Here is a 21,194-nt window from a genome sequence, read left to right as displayed (position 1 = left end):
TTTCCTGCCTTGCCTTTTATTCTGTAGTTCACCTTATGTATTATTTTAAAAGTGAGTTGGAACTGGTTTCCAAAATCCATGTGTTAGTTTTCACCATTCGGATCTTGTTTCAGGGATTGACAGGACCTCCTGGGAGCACTGGAGAGATGGGACCTCCTGGAAAACCAGTTGAGTTACCTTCAGTTTCAGAGGCACACGAGTGAAAGGCTTCCTCAGTAGATATGATCCGTAACAGTACACTGTCGGTATCAGTACACTATCGGTATCAGTACACTATCGGTATCAGTACACGATCGGTGTCAGTACACGATCGGTGTCAGTACACGATCGGTGTCAGTACACGATCGGTGTCAGTACACGATCGGTGTCAGTACACTATTGGTAACAGTACACTATCGGTAACCGTACACTATCTGTAGCAGTGCACTATCGGTGTCGTACACTGTAACAGTACACTATCGGTAACAGTAAACTATGGGTGTCAGTACACTGTAACAGTACACTATCGGTGTCAGTACACTATCGGTGTCAGTACACTATCGGTGTCAGTACACTATCGGTAACAGTACACTATGGGTGTCAGTACACTATCTATATCAGTACACTATCGGTAACAGTACACTGTCTGTAGCAGTACACTATCGGTGTCAGTACACTATCTGTGTCAATACACTGTAACAGTACACTATCGGTAACAGTACACTATGGGTAACAGTACACTATCGGTGTCAGTACACTGTAACAGTACACTATTGGTAACAGTACACTACCGGTGTCAGTACACTGTAACAGTACACTATCGGTAACAGTACACTATCTGTGTCAATACACTGTAACAGTACACTATCGGTAACAGTACACTATGGGTGTCAGTACACTGTAACAGTACACTATCTATCTGTACACTATCAGTAACAGTACGCTATCGGTGTCAGTACACTATCGGTGTCAGTACAATATCGGTAACAGTACACTATCAGTGCCAATACACTGCAACAGTACACTATCAGTAACAGTACGCTATTGGTGTCAGTACATTGTAACAGTACACTATCGGTAACGGTACACTATCGGTGTCAGTACACTGTATCAGTACACTATCTGTATCAGTACACTATCGGTAACAGTACACTATCGGTAACAGTACACTATCGGTAACAGTACACTATCGGTGTCAGTACACTATCTGTAACAGTACACTATCGGTGTCAGTACTTTTTATCAGTACACTATCTGTAACAGTACACTATTGGTGTCAGTACACTATCTGTAACAGTACACTATCAGTGTCAGTACACTATCAGTGTCAGTACACTGTAACAGTACACTATCAGTGTCAGTACACTATCAGTGTCAGTACACTATCAGTGTCAGTACACTGTAACAGTACACTATCAGTGTCAGTACACTATCGGTAACAGTACACTATCGGTGTCAGTACACTGTAACAGTACACTATCGGTAACGGTACACTATTGGTGTCAGTACACTGTAACAGTACACTATCGGTAACGGTACACTATCGGTGTCAGTACACTGTAACAGTACATTATCGGTAACGGTACACTATCGGTGTCAGTACACTGTAACAGTACACTATCGGTAACGGTACACTATCGGTGTCAGTACACTGTTACAGTACACTATCGGTAACGGTACACTATCGGTGTCAGTACACTGTAACAGTACACTATCGGTAACGGTACACTATCGGTGTCAGTACACTGTAACAGTACACTATCTGTGTCAGTACACTATCGGTAACAGTACACTATCGGTGTCAGTACACTATCTGTAACAGTACACTATCTGTAACAGTACACTATCTGTGTCAGTACACTATCGGTAACAGTACACTATCGGTGTCAGTACATTGTATCAGTACACTATCTGTAACAGTACACTATCGGTGTCAGTACACTATCGGTGTCAGTACACTATCGGTGTCAGTACACTATCGGTGTCAGTACACTGTAACAGTACACTATCCGTAACAGTACACTATCGGTAACAGTACACTATCGGTAACAGTACACTATCGGTAACAGTACACTATCAGTGTCAGTACACTATCGGTAACAGTACACTATCGGTAACAGTACACTGTAACAGTACACTATCTGTAGCAGTACACTATCAGTGTCAGTACACTATAACAATACACTATCGGTGTCAGTACACTGTATCACTACACTATCGGTGTCAGTACACTATCTGTAACAGTACACTCTCTGTATCAGTACACTATCTGTAACAGTACACTCTCTGTAACAATACACTATCGGTGTCAGTACACTGTAACAGTACACTATCGGTAACAGTACACTATGGGTGTCAGTACACTGTATCTGTACACTATCTGTATCTGTACACTATCGGTAACAGTACACTATCTGTAACAGTACACTATCAGTGTCAGTACACTATAACAATACACTATCGGTGTCAGTACACTGTAACAGTACACTATCTGTAACAGTACACTATCTGTGTCAGTACACTATCGGTAACAGTACACTATCGGTGTCAGTACACTGTAACAGTACACTATCGGTAACAGTACACTGTAACAGTACACTATCTGTAGCAGCACACTATGGGTGTCAGTACACTGTAACAGTACACTATCTGTATCTGTACACTATCGGTAACAGTACACTATCTGTAACAGTACACTATCGGTGTCAGTACACTATCTGTGTCAGTACACTATCGGTAACAGTACACTATGGGTGTCAGTACACTATCTGTAACAGTACACTATTGGTGTCAGTACACTATCTGTAACAGTACACTATCGGTGTCAGTACACTGTAACAGTACACTATCTGTAACAGTACACTATCAGTGTCAGTACACTATAACAATACACTAGCGGTGTCAGTACACTGTATCAGTACACTATCTGTATCAGTACACTGTAACAGTACACTATCTGTAACAGTACACTATCTGTGTCAGTACACTATCGGTAACAGTACACTATCGGTGTCAGTACACTGTAACAGTACACTATCGGTAACAGTACACTGTAACAGTACACTATCTGTAGCAGCACACTATCAGTGTCAGTACACTATAACAATACACTAGCGGTGTCAGTACACTGTATCAGTACACTATCTGTATCAGTACACTATCAGTGTCAGTACACTATCGGTAACAGTACACTCTCTGTATCAGTACACTATCTGTAACAGTACACTATCTGTAACAATACACTATTGGTGTCAATACACTATCGGTGTCAGTACACTATCGATGTCAGTACACTATCTGTAGCAGTACACTATCTGTAACAGAACATTATCTAGATCAGCAGCCAACAGGAAACTTTCTCATGAACTGAAAGCAATTCTCGCAGTCACACGACACCAGGTTATTGTCACAGAGTCATAGCGATGTACAGCACAGAAACAGATCCTTTGGGACGCAACTCATCTATGCTGACCAGATCACCTAAATTAATCTAGTCCCATTTGCCTGCACTTGGCCCATATCCCTCCAAACCCATCCTATTCATATACCCATCCAGATGCCTTTTAAATATTGTATTTGTACCAGCCTCCACCACTTTCTCTTGCACTCATTCCACACACGCACCACCCCCTGTGAGAAAAAGTTGCCCCTTAGGTCTCTTTTGTATCTTTCCTCTCACCTTAAACCCATGCCCTCTACTTTTGGACTCACCCACCTCAGAGAAAAGATCTTGTCTATTTACCCTATCGATGCCCCTCATGATTTTATAAACCTCTATAAAGGTCACCCCTCAGCCTCCAACACTCCAGGGAAAACAGCCCCAGCCTATTCAGCCTCTCCCTATAGTTCAAATCCTCCAACCCTGGCAAAGTCCTTGTGAATGTCTAACAGGTTTATTTGAAATCACAAGCTTTCAGATTGTTGAAGGAGCAGCGCTGATTTCAAATAAATCTGTTGGTCTATAAGAACATAAGGACGAGGAGCAGGAGTAGGCCATCTGACCTGTCGAGCCTACTCCACCATTCAATAAGATCATGGCTGATCTTTTCGTGGACTCAGCTCCACTTACTGCATTTTCACCATATCCCTTAATTCATTTATTTTTCAAAGAAGTATCTACCTTAGCTTTAAAAGCATCTACTGAAGTAGCGTCAACTACTTCCCTGGGCAAGGAGTTCCACAGATTCACAACCCTCTGGGTGAAGAGGTTCCTTCTCAGTTCAGTTGTAGCCATGCTCCCTCTAATTTTGAGGCTGTGCCCTCCTGTCCTAGCTTCAGCCGCCAGGGGAAACATCCTCTCTACTTCTATCTTATCTATTCCCTTCATAATTTTATATGTTCCTACAAGATTCCAGTCTCTGCACCCCCCTATTCTTCTAAATTCCAGTGAATATAATCCCAGTCTCCTCAGTCTCTCCTCATAAACCAACCCCCTCAACTCCGGAATCAACCCAGTGACCCTCCTCTGCACCCCCTCCAGTGCCAGTCCATCCTTTCTCAAGTAAGGAGACCAAAACTGCACACACTACTCCAGGTGTGGCCTTACCAGCTCCTTGTACAGCTGTAACGTAACTTCCCTGCGTTTAAACTCAACCCCTTTAGCAATGAAGGACAAAATTCCATTTGCCTTCCTAATGACCTGTTGTACCTTCAGACCAACCTTCTGTGATTCATGCACAAGGACACCCAGGTCCCTCTGCACAGCGGCATGCTGCAACTTTTTACCGTTCAAGTAATAATCCTTTTTACTGTTACTCTGACCAAAATGAATGACTTCACATTTACTAACATTGCATTCCATCTGCCGGACCTTTGCCCATTCACTCAATGTATCTATGTTCCTCTGTAAAGTTTCACAGTCCTCTGCACACTTTGCTCTACCACTCATCTTGGTGTCATTGGCAAATTTTGACACCATACACATGGTCACCAATCCATATAAATTGTGAATAATTGGGGTCCCAACATCAATCCCTAAGCACACCATTAGTGCATGGGAAATCATGTCTCACAAACTTGATTGAGTTTTTTGAAGAAGTAACAAAGAAGGTTGATGAGGGCAGAGCAGTAGATGTGATCTATATGGACTTCAGTAAGGCGTTCAACAAGGTTCCCCATGGGAGACTGATTAACAAGGTTAGATCTCATGGAATACAGAGAGAACCAGCCATTTGGATACAGAACTGGCTCAAAGGTAGAAGACAGAGGGTGGTGGTGGAGGGTTGTTTTTCAAACTGGAGGCCTGTGACCAGTGGAGTTCCACAAGGATCGGTACTTTTTGTCATTTACATAAATGATTTGGACGCGAGCATAAGAGGTACAGTTAGTAAGTTTGCAGATGACACCAAAATTGGAGGTGTACTGGACAGCGAAGAGGGTTACCTCAGATTACAACAGGATCTAGACCAGGTGGGCCAATGGGTTGAGAAGTGGCAGATGGAGTTTAATTCAGATAAACGTGAGGTGCTGCATTTTGGGAAAGCAAATCTTAGCAGGACTTATACACTTAATGGTAAGGTCCTGGGGAGTGTTGCTGAACAAAGAGACCTTGGAGTGCAGGTTCATAGCTCCTTGAAAGTGGAGTCGCAGGAAGATAGCATAGTGAAGAAGGCGTTTGGTATGCTTTCCTTTATTGGTCAGAGTATTGAGTACAGGAGTTGGGAGGTCATGTTGCGGCTGTACATGACATTGCTCGGCCACTGTTGGAATATTGCGCGCAATTCTGGTCTCCTTCCTATCGGAAAGATGTTGTGAAACTTGAAAGAGTTCAGAAAAGATTTACAAGGATGTTGCCAGGGTTGGAGGATCTGAGCTACAGGGAAAGGCTGATCAGGCTGGGGCTGTTTTCCCTGGAGCGTCGGAGGCTGAGGGGTGACCTTATAAAGGTTTACAAAATCACGAGGGGCATGGCTAGGATAAATAGACAAAGTCTTTTCTCTGGGGTGGGGGAGTCCAGAACTAGAGGGCATAGGTTTAGGGTGAGAGGGGAAAGATATAAAAGAGACCTACGGGGCAACTTTTTCACACACAGGGTGGTACGTGTATGGAATGAGCTGCCAGAGGATGTGGTGGAGGCTGGTACAATTGCAATATTTAAAAGGCATTTGGATGGGTATATGAATAGGAAGGGTTTGGAGGGATATGGGCTGGGTGCTGGCAGGTGGGACTAGATTGGTTTGGGATATCTGGTCGGCATGGACAGGTTGGACCGAAGGGTCTATTTCCACGCTGTACATCTCTATGACTCTGATTGTCACTGATTACCAGCCAGAATAGCACTCAGTTACCCTTACTCTTTGCTTCCTGTCAGTCAACCAATCCTCTATCCATACTAATACTCTACCCCTGACACCATGCGTCCGTATCTTATGCAGCAGCCTCTTGAGGGGCATCTTGTCAAAGGCCTTTTGGAAATCTAGCAACACCACATCCACTGGGTCCCCATTGTCCACCTTGCTTGAAATATCCTCATAGAATTCGAAAAGATTTGTGAAGCATGACCTGCCCTTCATGAACCCATGCTGCATGCACCATAACCTGGTGTCGTATGAATTCTGACTTTGTCCACCCCAGTCCAACACCGGCACCTCCACATCCACCTTCCTGGGTGTGTGTGAGAACCCCAACCCCCACCCCCACTTGTGCTTCTTTGTCTCATTGAAAATAGACACTTAGGAAAACTCAATAGCTGTTTACCAAGTGCCTGACTAATGCGGACACTCCAGCACCACTGTGGCAACATCCTTCTGCACAGTACCATCCCAGGATTCAAAGCCTGGGAGTGGGGGCAACAGAAGGTCAACAAATGAGGTGTGTGGGCAAGTTAGGGCATTGAGGAGATGGGGCAGCAATTGACTGACAGCACAAGGACTGGTGACTGCATGGATGGTGAACACATTCTCTGCAGTTACAGTGACTGCGAGCACAGCCTTATCTCAAATGGAGACGGGAACTGTTTAAAGTGACTGATGGATCCCCAGAGAAGCTTCGATCACAGAAACATCACCGTGTTTCTGCTACAGTTATATTCAGCTGATTTAAGGCACATTTGTGGTAAGATCTATTCATAAACCTCCAGGAAAACCTAAATATAGATTCCCTACAATGTGGAAGCTGGCCATTCTGCCCATTAAGTCTACACCAACCCTCCAAAAAACATCCACCCAGACCCATTCCATCTCAATAGCCCTGCATATCCTATGGCTATACACTATGGGCCATTTCCCATGGCTAATTCACCCGAACCTGCACATCTTTGGACTGTGGGAGGAAACCCACGCAGACACGGTGAGAATGTGCAAACTCCACACAGACAGTTGCCTGAGGCTGGAATCAAGCCAGGTGCTGTGAGGCAGCAGTGCTAACCACTGTGCCACCCTCACAATGTTCAGAAAGTGTCCTAGGTTGTGTTTCGTCACTTTTAATGATGAGTTTGGAGAATATTCAATGCATTTTGTCAAATTCTGGGCCCCAGACCTAAGGAAGGGAGTGAGGGGATTGGCCTGGCTGCAGAGGCGGTAGATGGGCAAGGCATGTAGGCCTGAAGGAGTCTGGACTTTAAAACAAAGGGAAGGTTTAAGGAAAATTTGATGAGGTGTTCAAAACTATGGGGAGGAATTGCTCCTATTGGTGCAAGGACTGAGAACCACAGGAGACTGAATGTAGTTGGATGGGCTGAATAGTGTCCTCTTAGCCTGCAGTCATTCCATAATTAATTCCCCGCACCTTACTGCATAATCAGAACAAGATATTGGCAAGAATCTGATGGAGGGTGACGACAACGAGAGATTGTTAGAGCAAAGTGCACCAATTTAATTTGAAATCATCACCTCTCAGTACCTCTCAATACATCGATATTGTGTAGAATGATGTCTGCATAAATATTTCTTAATATTCCTGTTCAATGAAGTTTTGTCTTTTTGAATACCTTGGTTTGTGGTTTAATACAGAACATTATTTGTGTTATAGGGGCCTCGAGGCCAACCTGGTGAAGTTGGTACTGTCGGAGGGATCGGTCCGGAGGTAATTATTTCAATACCTTATTTCTTCGTTGGCTCGTGTCAAGCTTTGCCCTGTTCCTTGTTGAAGTGTTAAATTCAATACACAGTAAAAAATAAAATCCTGAGAATGCTGGAAATCTGAAACAAAAGCAGAAATTGCTGGAGAAACCCAGCAGGTCTGGCAACATCTGTGCAGAGAAAAAGAACAGAGTTAACGTTTCAAGTCCAGTTCTGAAGTAAACAGAAGCTGCCGGACCTGCTGAGTTTCTCTAGCACCTGCTACTTGTACTGAGAAGCTGGAATTTTGTTTTCTGTCGGGCCCAATGTTGTGTCGTATGATTGGCCCGGCCAATAATTATCACTTGATCAATATCTGAAAAGAATTACCTAATCAATACCTCGGAGTCATTTGTGGAACAGATAGAGGCCTTTCAGCCCATCAAATTCATGCTAACTCTCTGTGGTGCAATAAAAATAAAGGTGCTAGAGAGGTTCAGCAGGTCCAGGAGCACATTTGTTTATTACATTGTGGGATAGGGCTGGGCCCGGCATTTATTACCCGTTCCTAGTTGTCCCTTGAGAAAGTGGGGGTGAGCTGCCTTCTTGAACCACTGCAGTCCATATGCTGTAGGTAGACCCACAATGCCCTTAGGAAGGGAATTCTAGGATTTTGATCCAGTAACAGTGAAGGAACGGCGATATATTTCCAAGTCAGGATGGAGAGTGGCTTGGAGGGGAATATGCAGGGGGTGGTGTTCCCACGTATCTGCTGTCCTTGTCCTTCCAGATGGAAGTGGTCATGGGTTTGGAAGGTGCTGTCTGAGGATCTTTGCTGAATTTCTGCAGTGCATCTTGTAGGTAGTACACTCTGCTGCTACTGAGCGTCGGTGGTGGAGGCAGTGGATGTGGTGCCAATCAAGTGGGCTACATTGTCCTGGACAGTGTCAAGCTTCTTGAGTGTTGTTGGAGCTGCCCCCATCCAGGGAAAGTGGGGAGTATTCCATCCTGACTTGTGCCGCTATAGATGGTGGACAGGCTTTGGGGAGTCAGGAGGTGAGTGACCACAGAGACACAGAGAAGTTGAAGAGGAGATTTAACGGACGTGTCCAAAATTCTGCGAAGGTTAAAGGGAGAAACAGTTTGCAGTGACCTGAGGATTTGGATTTATCCAACTGACAACACAACAGGGAGTTGTAATCTGGAATGCACTGCCTGAAAATGTGGTAGAAAAGCTTTTAAAGAATAATAATTTACAAAACTGGATAAATTCTTGAAGCAAAAAATATTTATGGGGAATGGGTAAAGAGCAAGGTGAGAGTGGGAGGTCTTTCAGAGAGCTAGCAGAGAGCTAATAGGCTACATGTCCTCCCTCAGTTTGTGTCATTCAATGATTCTATCAGAAATGCTTCACATTATGAAGAGTGTTTTTATTTTTAATGGCACAGGGACCTCCAGGAGCAATGGGAGATCCGGGACACCCAGGGGAACCTGGATTCAAGGTAGGTGTGTGACCTAAGCAGCTCAAAAACCAAGGGCTCCCTACCTCGTGCAATCACACGGAGGCCGCAGGCTGAGGTACAATTTCCCATCAGCATTAACAGTTGGAGACATTTAGCTTGCACTACAGGTCACTTTAGTCTACTTGTGGTCAGGAAATTTGAACTCCTTACTTCAGGAAGAACTCTGAGGCAAGCGGATTTCAGACTGAGATGAGGTGGATTGTCTTCACCCACAGCCTGGAGAATTCACAACCACAAAAAAACAACTGAGGCCAAAACTTTGAATGTTTCGAAGAAGGAGTTCTCAGGAGCTAAATGGATCAAAGGCGATGGGGGGAATGCAGGATCGGCGGGGGGGGTGGGGGGGTGAGTTGGATGGTCAGCCATGATCATATTGAATGATGGAGCAGGCTCAAAGGGCCAAATGGCCTACTCCTGGCCCAAATTTCTATGTTCCTACACTCCAAAGGCTCAATCCAGTCAGACAGTGGGTTGAGAGGACAGTCCTATGAGGGGAAGTGGAGAAGATTAGGCCATTATTCCCAAGAGTTTTGAAGAATAAGAGGGTGTGTAGATAGAGAATTCTCAAAGAAGAGAGAATAGATGGTGCGAGGCTGTCTCCTCTGGCTGATAATTCGGGAATACAGAGCCATGGGCTGGGTTTCTGTGACCGATACGGGTAACTCGAGTCGGGAAATTTCTGACCCAACAAAGACATCTCGGCACAAAGTTTCCCAAACAGCAAAATCAGAAATTGCTGGAAAAACTCAGCATCTGTGGAGAGAACAAATCTGTGGAGACAAATTCTGACCCACCCCAGTCGAAGGCAGTTCAGAGGTAACTGCAGGGGAGCCTGAATACCCAGGCACTCTGGGATAATAGGCCCTTCCCCTTAACTGTGGTCGTCTCACTTAGACATGAGGGGTAGTTTCTTCACTCAATGGTGTTGAATCTTTGGAATTTTCCACGTCAAAGGCCAAAGCCTGCTCAGTTACTGAGGAGAATCACCACCATGTTACCACAGAGAATGGCAGGCTCTTACTCTCTGTTGGGAGAGTGAAGGAGGATGATATTCATGTTGGAGATCTCTCTACTGTAGCTCCTATTTCTCTGACAAATTAACCTGTGAATCTCATCGTGCTGTTACTAAGTGGGTGCCTTACGACAGTCAATCTCCCAGTCCAGTCAAGAAATTGCATTTCTTCTTCCACTTCTATGAATAGCAACATCTGAAGCTACTTGTAACAGGACCTCCAGCAGCAGGTGGCGACAGTGAGGGAGGGCACCAAGCAGGGCAGCTGGAGCAGTCAAACCGATCCTCTCTGAAGGAGGGAGGCTTGATAGGGAGAAAAATCAGACAGATGAAGGAACTCTGAAAGCAGATGTAAATGACAGGGTTCAGTCCATGCAAATACTTCCTTGATTAATTATAATGTTCCTTCATGTTGATTAACCAATGTTAATGGAATAAAGGATCCCTGCTTCATGATGTTTGGGCTGTCTGTGTGTTCAGATCTCAAGTTCCATGAGCAAAGCCCTTGAGTATATTCCTCTTGTTCTGATGATTTGGACCATTCATTTTGTACCTTGATTTATTTTTTTCCTCATCCCAGTCCTTACATGTTTTGCATGAGGTCACTTTCAAAAGGAACACTCTTTATTTCTGCATTCATTTAGACATTTCTGGTTGCCAATGTTAGTCAGATGTTTGCCAGAAACATTTAATTCCAGAGACGTCCTTTGAAACTCAGTGTTGATGTGAGAATGAGCATGCAGTCTCCAGAGACAAAGAGGTGACCCACAAGCTGCCAGCCAGCAAAAGGTGCTGTTGGATGTTATAATTCACTCTGTGTTATAGTCACCTCCCTAACCAACACTCTCCCAGCACAAGAACATCAGCAATGGGGGAAATGTGAAAACAAAGATGTGAAAATTAAATTCAGAGTATTAGTTCACTAGGTGTGCAAGCAGAGAGCAGGATGAGTAATTGGAACATAGTGAGAGTTAGATTATGTTCTAGACCAGACCAGACCCTTTCAAAAAATTTTAAGAGGAAGCCTAGACCCTAAGTTTTTGTTACCATGTAAAATGCAGTGTTCTGGATGCCACTCGACTGGTCAAACTACTCGACATTAAACAAAACACAATTTATTTAAACATTATCGTTAAAATACGACCAAGGAAAGAGGAATTTAGCATAACATCTCCATTGGAAAACTTAACAGAACAACAGATAGTAACTACTACTAAGTAACTGTTCTGACATAGTAACATCCCATAAACGCACCCCTTGGCAAAAAGGCAAATCCAGAAAAATAGGTTTGTCTCACAGGAATCAGGGAGTGTCCCAGAGGACTAGAAAATTGCTAACATGGCATCCCTGGGAGTAAGGGAAAAGACACAAAATTACAGACTGATTAGCCTGACCTCGATCATGGGTAAGATCCTGGAATCCATTGTGAAGGATGAGATTTCTGTTTACTTGGAAGTATATGGTAAAATAGGGCAAACCTGAAAATGTGTTGCTAGAAAAGTGCAGCAGGTCAGGCAACATCCAAGGAGCAGGAGAATCGACGTTTCGGGCATGAGCCCTTCTTCAGAAAAATAGGGCAAAGTCAGCATGGTTTCATCAAGAGGAGGTCATGTCTGACAAATCTGCTAGAATTCATTGAAGAAGAAATGAGCATGTTAGACCAAGGAGAGTCAATGAATGTTATCTACCTGGACATCAAGGAGGCCTTTGACAATGTGCCACACAGGAAGCTACTGAGTAAGATAAGGCCCCATGGTGTTATAGGCAAGGTGCTAGCATGGATAGAAGCTTGGCGGTCTGTCAGAAAGCAGAGAGTGGGGATAAAAGGGTCTTTCTCAGGATATGACAAGTGGTGTTCCGTAAGGCTCAGTGTTGGGACCACAACTTCTCACTTTATACATCAACGATCTGGATGAAGGAACTGAGGGCATTCTGGGTAAGTTTGCAGAGATTCAAAGATAGGTAGAGGGACTGGTAGTATTGAAGAGGTGGGGAGGCTGCAGAAGGATTTGGACAGGTTAGGAGAGTGGGCAAACAAGTGGCAGATGGAGCACAGTGTGGGAAAATATGAGGTCATGCCCTTTGGTAGAAAGAATAGAGGCATGGACTATTTTCTAAATGGGGAGAAAATTCAGAAGTCTGAAGTACAAAGGGACTTGGGAGTTCTAGCCCGGGATTCTCTCAAGGTCAACTTGTAGGTTGAGTCAGAAGTTAGGAAGACAAATGCAATAATGGCATTTATTTTGAGAGGACTTGAATATAAAAGCAGGGATGTACTTCTAAGGCTCTGTGAGGCTCTGGTCAGATTATATTTGGAGTATTGTGCGCAGTTTTGGGCCCCATATCTCAGGAAGGATGTACTGGCCCTGGACCGTATTCAGAGGAGGTTCACGAGCATGGTCTCAGGAATGAAAAGCTTAACATATGAGGAACGTTTGAGGATTCTGGATCTATACTCGATGGAGTTTAGAAGGATGAGGGAGGGGATCTAATTGAAGCTTACAGAATACTGAATGGCCTGGACAGAGTGGATGTTGGGAAGATGCTTCCATTAGTAGGAGAGACTAGAACCCAAGGGCACAGCTTTAGACTAAAGGGGAGACCTTTTAGAATGGAGATAAGAATAAACGTCTTCAGCCAGAGAGTGGGGAATCGATGGAATTCACTGCCACAGAAGTCTGTGGAGGCCGTGTCATTGAATATACTTAAGACTGAGATAGGTTCTTGATTAGTAAGGGATCAAGGGAGAAAGTGGGAGAATGGGGTTGAGAAACTTATCAGCCATGATTGAATGGTGGAGCAGACTCGATGGGCTGTATGGCCTAATTTCTGCTCCTATGTCTTTTGGTCTTCTATGTAACCCAGCAGCAGAGAGAGAAACACCAGCTTCTAACTGTAACCGAGACAGGGAAAAGATAGCTCCTACTTCTTCAAAACTCCAGCAGCTTCTGCTGAATCGAAAAGAGAAAAGAAAACCCTAGAAAACCTGGTCTGTGAGAGCTGGCCACACCCATCCAGGCAGCTTCTATTGTTCCAACTTCATTAAAAAAAACACAACCTGTTAGAACATAGAACAATACAGCACAGAACAGGCCCTTCGGCCCACGATGTTGTGCCGAACTTCTAACCTAGATTAAGCACCCATCCATGTACCTATCCAAATGCCGCTTAAAGGTCGCCAATGAATCTGACTCTACCACTCCCACGGGCAGCGCATTCCATGCCCCCACCACTCTCTGGGTGAAGAACCCACCCCTGACATCTCCCCTATACCTTCCACCCTTCACCTTAAATTTATGTCCCCTTGTAACACTCTGTTGTACCCGTGGAAAAAGTTTCTGACTGTCTACTCTATCTATTCCTCTGATCATCTTATAAACCTCTATCAAGTCACCCCTCATCCTTCGCCGTTCCAACGAGAAAAGGCCGAGAACTCTCAACCTATCCTCGTATGACCTACTCTCCATTCCAGGCAACATCCTGGTAAATCTTCTCTGCACCCTCTCCAAAGCTTCCACATCTTTCCTAAAGTGAGGCGACCAGAACTGCACACAGTACTCCAAATGTGGCCTAACCAAAGTCCTGTACAGCTGCAACATCACCTCACGACTCTTGAATTCAATCCCTCTGCTAATGAACGATAATACTCCATAGGCCTTCTTACAAACTCTATCCACCTGAGTGGCAACCTTCAAAGATCTATGTACATAGACCCCAAGATCCCTCTGTTCCTCCACCTGACCAAGAACCCTACCATTAACCCTGTATTCCGCATTCTTATTTGTTCTTCCAAAATGGACAACTTCACACTTGGCAGGGTTGAACTCCATCTGCCACTCCTCAGCCCAGCTCTGCATCATATCTAAGTCCCTCTGCAGCCGACAACAGCCCTCCTCACTGTCCACAACTCCACCTATCTTTGTATCATCTGCAAATTTACTGACCCACCCTTCGACTCCCTCATCTAAGTCATTAATAAAAATTACAAACAGCAGAGGGCCCAGAACTGATCCCTGCGGAACTCCACTTGTAACTGGACTCCATGCTGAATATTTACCATCTACCACCACTCTCTGACTTCGACCGGTTAGCCAGTTTTCTATCCAATTGGCCAAATTTCCCTCTATCCCATGCCTCCTGACTTTCCGCATAAGCCTACCATGGGGAACCTTATCAAATGCCTTACTAAAATCCATGTACACTACATCCACTGCTCTACCCTCATCCACATGCTTGGTCACCTCCTCGACTGACTTTCTACCCAGATGGTTCAGCACATCTGCCTTAAAACCTCCCTTCAAATAAAACCCTGGACAAAGTAACCTCTTAAAACCACAGTTACAGGCAGCAGAGCCTTGGATGTGTGAACGTTCACAGAAGCAGAGAGACTAACTGGCAAAATGCGGAAGCAGTTAATTTCAGAGGCAGCAAATAGATTTTTTTCAAATCCTTGTCCCATCCTAGCCCCTACATCCCTATCACCTTCCCAATCCTCCACACACTTCCAGTTCTGGTCTCCCTGCAGTAGCGTCTCTCCGTTCACTGCAGTGTGTCACAGAAACCCTCTGCCGCTCTCATTTCCTCATGCAGGTGCTCCTGAAAACATATCTCTTTGGCCCAGTCCCGATCCTCTGTCCTTATCTCTATTTTAATGGACATTCCCATGAAGTACCTCAGAGTCTTTCACTGCAATCGATTTCTTCATGGGTCGCAGGTATTGCTGACTCGGCCAACATTTGTTGCTCATTCCTAATTGCCCCTGAACTGAGTGGGTTTAGACAACAGAGCAAAATTGAGGACTGCAGATGCTGGAGATCAGAGTCTTGATTAGAGTGGTGCTGGAAAAGCACAGCAGGTCAGGCAGCATCCGAGGAGCAGGAGAATCAATGTTTCGGGCAAAAGCCCTTCATCAGGGTTCATACAACAGTCAGCAATAGTTACCATTAGAATAGCTTTTAATTTCAAATTTATTGTATTAGATTTCACAATCTGCCATGATGGGATTTGAACCTTTGTCCCTGGAGTGTTAGTCTGATTCTCTGGATAACTATTCCAGAGACATTACCACCTCCCCCAAGCCTGTAATCCACAGCCCCAAAGCACTTGTTTAAATCGCACTGTGGCAAATAAATGGAATTCTAAAATCCGAAATGGAAAGCTAGACTCAGTAACAGTGCCCAGGAAAATGGTTCACTAATGTCCTTCAGGGAAGAAACTCTGTCATCCTTACCCAGTCTGGCCTCTATGTGACTCCAGACCCACAGCAATGTGGTTGGCTCTTAATTGCTATGTGTAGTGGCTGAGCAAGCTACTCAATTCGAGATCAGCCAGGAATAGGGAACAAACCAAATTGTACCCATGTTTGAAACCCAAGTAAAGCAATAGATGGTATGTTCAGATGAGTTGAGATGTAGCTTTTGAGCACATTTTGCAAGATCGCCCCGTGTGGTATTTACAGAAAATAAGTTGTTTACCAAGCAAATCAATTGAGCAAATTATTTTTGTTCATTCAGGGAATATGGGCACAGTGGCAAGGCCAGCATTTATTACCCATCTGTAAAGGTTAAGTCAACCACATCGCTGTGGGTCTGGAGTCACGTGCAGTGCAGACTAGTTAAGGGTGGCAGATTTGCTTCCCTGAAAGACGTTAGTGAACCCATTGGGATTTTACAACAATTGACAGAGTCACCGTTAGACCAACTTTTAATTCCAGTACTTTTTAAATTAAATTCTCTGCCTTGATGGTGAAACTGCCTGGTTTTCTGGATTACTAATCCAGTAACATTACCAGGACATCACTGCCTTTCCCTCGTGTGATGAATGCTGAACTTTATTTATTTCTCAAAGCAGAATGTTAATGGAATTTGTCTCTCCTTTAAAACAGGGTGAATTAGGACCAGCTGGAAACATTGGAGAACCAGGACAAACCGGTTTGAGGGTGAGTTCAGATAAGACCACAGTCTGAGTCCTGTCCAAACAGCCCATTCATGGCCACATTCCTTGTTTCATTTCTGAAGAGCGTCATATGCTACCAGAATCTACCAATGCGTGATACAACAAGTCAGTGATTTTGTTGGGATTTTGTTTGATTCAAAGCAGTAGCCGTTACAAAAACAAAACCCAGCAGCTGTGAGGAATCCAAATTAAAAGCAGTAAGTTGTGAAATGTGTAAGCAATGGCAGCAGTAACTGCCTTAGTTTAGAAACAAATTCCTGTGAAAACCCATTTAAGTTCCTTGGAGACTGATTAGCACACACCATGAAACTACTAAATGACTCACTATGCTTTTTAACGTTATTTTCAGAATTCAGCTCACTAAATCACAGCTGACAAATTGGCATGTTTATTAGTGATGCTGGGTTTTTTAAGGAGTGTTTTTTACTCCATTCCAGCTGCACCAATAAAACAGCACCAGGTTCTCATTCATAAACATATTGAGCCGAGCTTGACAATGGAGAAAAGGATCTGGTGCTATTCAAATGAAAAATGGAATCTTGTGTTTGATTAGTCTATTCGTGATCCTTCTCAGAAGTTTGTTCTTGTGAAAATACAAATCATTTTATTGATAGTTTGAAATGTTACTGAACTGCCTCAGTTTTGAGAGCACTTTAAATGCAATTCCTTGATTGCACCAAAGCAATAACTCCAACCAGTCGAGGATTTATGGCCCTTCAAAGCAACTTACCATGTGCTAAATAAAAGCCAAAAGAACTGCGGACGCTGTAATTCAGAAACCAAAACAGAAATTGCTGGAGAATCTCAACAGGCCTTGTAGCGTCTGTGGAGAGAAATCAATGTTGATGTTTTAGGTCAGTGACCCTTCTTCAGAACTGATGCTTGCCAGACCGTGCTGAGCTTTTCCAGCAATTTCAGTTTGAGTTTCTATTTTACCTTGTGCCTTTGTTTTCTCCAAAGCAGTGTCTAGGCTCCTGCTTTGATAACTGCAAGAGCTGGTAACATGTCCATCCTGCAATGTTATTGCTGCAGTGCTGAAGCTAAATGGTAGCTGTGGTTTCGAGGCTTGCCTCTGAGTCAGAAAGCTAAGTTCAGGCACTCGAATCCTGGAGATGGACAAGAGTGGAATGTACTGGGTTACTGACAAGGTGCTGCACTATCGGTGGGCTCTCTTCCAGACTAGCATTTGGACTGAAACCCTGCTCCATTGATGTTCATGTTCTCCTTCCACATTCTCTATAAACAGTAGTGAATTCTTCCTGGCGCCCTGGTCAATATTGATCCCTCTAGCAGCCTCACACAAACAGATAAATCAAACGAGGAACTGCAGATGATGCAGACCTAAAACAAAAACAGAAAACTCAGCATGTCTCTTCACCTCTGTGGAGAGAGATATTTTGAGTGCAGTGGCCCTGCTTCAGAATGTTAACTCTGCTTTCTCTCTTCGCAGATGTTGCGAGATCTGTTGAGTTTCTCCAGAATTTCTGTTTTTGTTTCAGATGGTCTGGTCATTCAGATTTCTATTTGTAAGATCTTGCTGTGCACAAATTGAGCATCTTGCTCCCCACTTTGCAGCAGTGACTATATTTCAGAACTTATTTGACTGGCAATCAAACACTCTGGGACATTGTGAAATGTATTATATATAAATCTAGTGAAGGTTTTGTCCATCTTTATTTCAAAAGCATGGGAACCCACTCCCCCGAGTCTGCTCCTGCAAGTTGTTTATTTTTATGGATTATGTACACAATACCGTTAATGGATAAGATTCCTTCTTAAATTTCATCGTTCACTAATCATCAGGAAAGACAGTTGTGATCTGTAAACATTCCCTAATCCATGTTTAGTTAACCACACTATACTATCATGTTGTAAATAAAACATGGAATGGACTTCAGAATATCTTCACTCTTTGGGTCACCAACATGAAAGGCAATAAATTATCCATGGAACAATTTTCCAAAGTTCAGGCTTCAGTTAGTTGTAGCACACAATTATCGTCATAAATCTTCACAGCAGGAGAGTTTTCTGAAGAAAGAGTTTGGAATTCAAAAACTATCTTGCAGTTCTTTTAATTGCTGAGAGTCCACAGAAACTGGCCATTTGACCCATCTGCTCAATGCTGGTTTTTCTGCTCCTCCCATGCTCTAGGGATCTCATTCTATAACTGGATTAGTGGTGCTGGAAGAGCACAGCAGTTCAGGCTGCCTGAACTGCTGTGCTCTTCCAGCACCACTAATCCAGTATTTGATTTTCAGCATCTGCAGTCATTGTTTTTACCTTATCTCATTCTATAAGCCTCTCCTAAATCACTTTCACCCTCCATGGCATTACTCAACTTCTGCTTCAATGTAGCCTTAATTATTCAGGTCATTGGTCATCCCTTCACTCTCTATTCAGCTGTTGACATTTTACTGATACCTCCATTTAACACTTTTGATAACTTGCAAAGATTTGTTATTCAGCCTGTAGACATTTCATTCACACCATTTGTATTTATCTGTTGACCCTCTTAATTATCTGGAATTATCTTGCCATTATCTCTCCATCTATATATTCTGTGCCTGTGCCCTTCCCTCCATTTCACCTGATGAAGGAGCAGCGCTTCGAAAGCTTGTGATTTCAAATAAACCTGTTGGACTATCGCCTGGTGTCATGTGACTTCTGACATTGTCCACCCCAGTCCAACACTGGCACCTCCATTTCAATGTAACACAAGAAGATTTGAGTCCAGAGCACTGAACTCTTGCTTTGTAGAGTCATAGAGTCCTACAGTAGAAAGACAGGCCGTTTGGCCCAAACTGGCTCATTCTGACCAAAGTGTCCGTCCACACTGACCCTATTTTCCTGCATTTGGTCTATATCCTTTGAAACCTTTTGTTTCCATGTATTTGCTCAAATGCCTTTTAAATGTCGTTAATGTACCCGCCTCAACCACTTCCACTGGCAGCTCATTCCAAATGCGAACCACCCTCTGTGTAAAACAGTTGCCCCTCGGATTCCCTTTTATTCTTTCCCCTCTAACTTTAAACTGATGCCCCTCTAGTCCTTGATTCCCCAACCCTGGGAAAAAGACTGAGCGCATTCGCCCTATCCATGCCTCTCATGATCTTATACACTTCTATAAGGGCCCTCTTCAGTCTCCTATGCTTGAAAGAAAAAAGTCGTAGCCTGTCCAACCTCTCCCTATGACTCAGACTCTTTAGGCCAGGCAACATCCTTGTAAATTTCTTCTGCACTCTTTCCAGTTTAATGACATCCTTCCTACAGCAAGGTGACCAAAACTGAACACAATACTCCAGGTGCGGCCACACCAATGTCTTGTATAGTTGCAACATAACTGCCCAACTTCTATACTCAGTGCCCTGACTGATGAAGGCCAGTTTGCCAAAAGCCTTCTTCACTGCCCTGTCTACCTGGGACTCCACTTTCAGAGAACCATGCACCTGAACTCCAAGGTCCCGCTGTTCCACTACACTCCTTAAGGTCCTACCATTCACCATGAAACCCCTACTTGGATTTGACTTTCCAAAATGCAAGACCTCACACGTATCTATATTAAATCTTCAGTTGTACAGGAACTTGGTTAGACCATTTGTGGAGTACTGTGTGCAGCTTTGGTCTTTTTATCTCAGGAAAGATATTATTACCAAAGAGGGAGTGCAATGAAAGTTCCCCAGATTTGTTCCCGGGATGGTGGGAATGTCCCATGAAGAGGAATTGGGCAGACTGGCCCTGCATTCTCTAGAGTTTCAAACAACGAGTAGTGGTCTTATTGAAACCAACAAAATACTTTGAGGGGTGGACAGAACAGATAGATCTAAGATGACTCCCCCAAGATGAGGAATGTGGAACCAGGGGCACAATTTAGAAATAATGAATGATAATCATAAAGGTAGTGGTGAACCTTTGGTATTCTGTACTCCAGAGCGTTGGGGAAGCTCAGGCTTTGTGGATGTTTCAATAGAGATTAATGATTCTTTTTGTTTATCAAAGGCTTATCAGGATAACATCGATTAAAAAGCATTGAAGTGTCCAATCCGCTGTGATCTCATTAAGTGAAGGAGATTGATGGGCCAAGGAGCTTTATCCTGTTCCTGTGAGAGATTTATAAAATCATGAGGGGTATGGATAGGATAAATGGACAAGGTCTTTTCCCTGGGGTGGGGAAGACCAAATCTCAGGGTCATCAATATAAGACAGTCACTGATAACTCCAAATGGGAATGCAGGAGGAAGCAGAGATTGGCGGGGGGAGAGACAGAGAGAGAGAGAGAAAGAGTGAGGCGAGAATGTGGGACTCACTGCCTCTGGGAGTGGGTGAGGTGAGTAATATCATAGAGTCATAGAGATGTACAGCCACAATGGGATAAAACCCTCTGCACATTCACATCAACCCCACACAGCGAGAGCACGGTGTGCAGTTCTGGAGTCCACATTGTCGGATGAATGTGATAGCACTGGGGACGGAGCAGAGGAGGAGATTTCCCAGTATGTTGCTTGGGCTGGAGAGTTTCAGTGATCGAGAGAGATTGGCTAGATTGGGCTTGTTTTCCTTGGAACAGAGGGGACTGAGATGGGATGTGGTTGAGATGGAGAATGTGATGAAGGGTATAGACAGGAGGAAACCTTTCCACTTGGTGGAGGGATCAGTGACCCAAGGCCTAGGTTTAAGGGAAGGGGCAGAAGATTTAGAGAGCACATGAGGAAAAACGTTTTCATCCGGTTG

The 21,194-nt window shown here is 44.0% G+C and overlaps 1 protein-coding gene across 4 annotated transcripts in view; it reads left to right on the top strand.

Moving 5' to 3' along the window:
- The window catches only part of LOC140480147 (uncharacterized), a 454,819-nt gene that overhangs the window by 329,397 nt on the left and 104,228 nt on the right, over nt 1-21,194 (top strand). For all 4 annotated transcript variants that reach the window (XM_072574857.1, XM_072574858.1, XM_072574856.1 and 1 more), the window contains 4 exons: nt 114-167; nt 7,948-8,001; nt 9,425-9,478; nt 16,396-16,449. In XM_072574857.1, coding sequence (XP_072430958.1) covers nt 114-167; nt 7,948-8,001; nt 9,425-9,478; nt 16,396-16,449 — 216 coding nt within the window. The remainder of the gene's footprint in view (nt 1-113; nt 168-7,947; nt 8,002-9,424; nt 9,479-16,395; nt 16,450-21,194) is intronic.

This window comes from Chiloscyllium punctatum, chromosome 7 (genome assembly GCF_047496795.1).
Source record: "Chiloscyllium punctatum isolate Juve2018m chromosome 7, sChiPun1.3, whole genome shotgun sequence".
NCBI classification, from domain to species: domain Eukaryota; kingdom Metazoa; phylum Chordata; class Chondrichthyes; order Orectolobiformes; family Hemiscylliidae; genus Chiloscyllium; species Chiloscyllium punctatum.
Note: the sequence above shows the minus strand (reverse complement) of the source record. Positions and strands in the feature narration are given on the sequence as shown.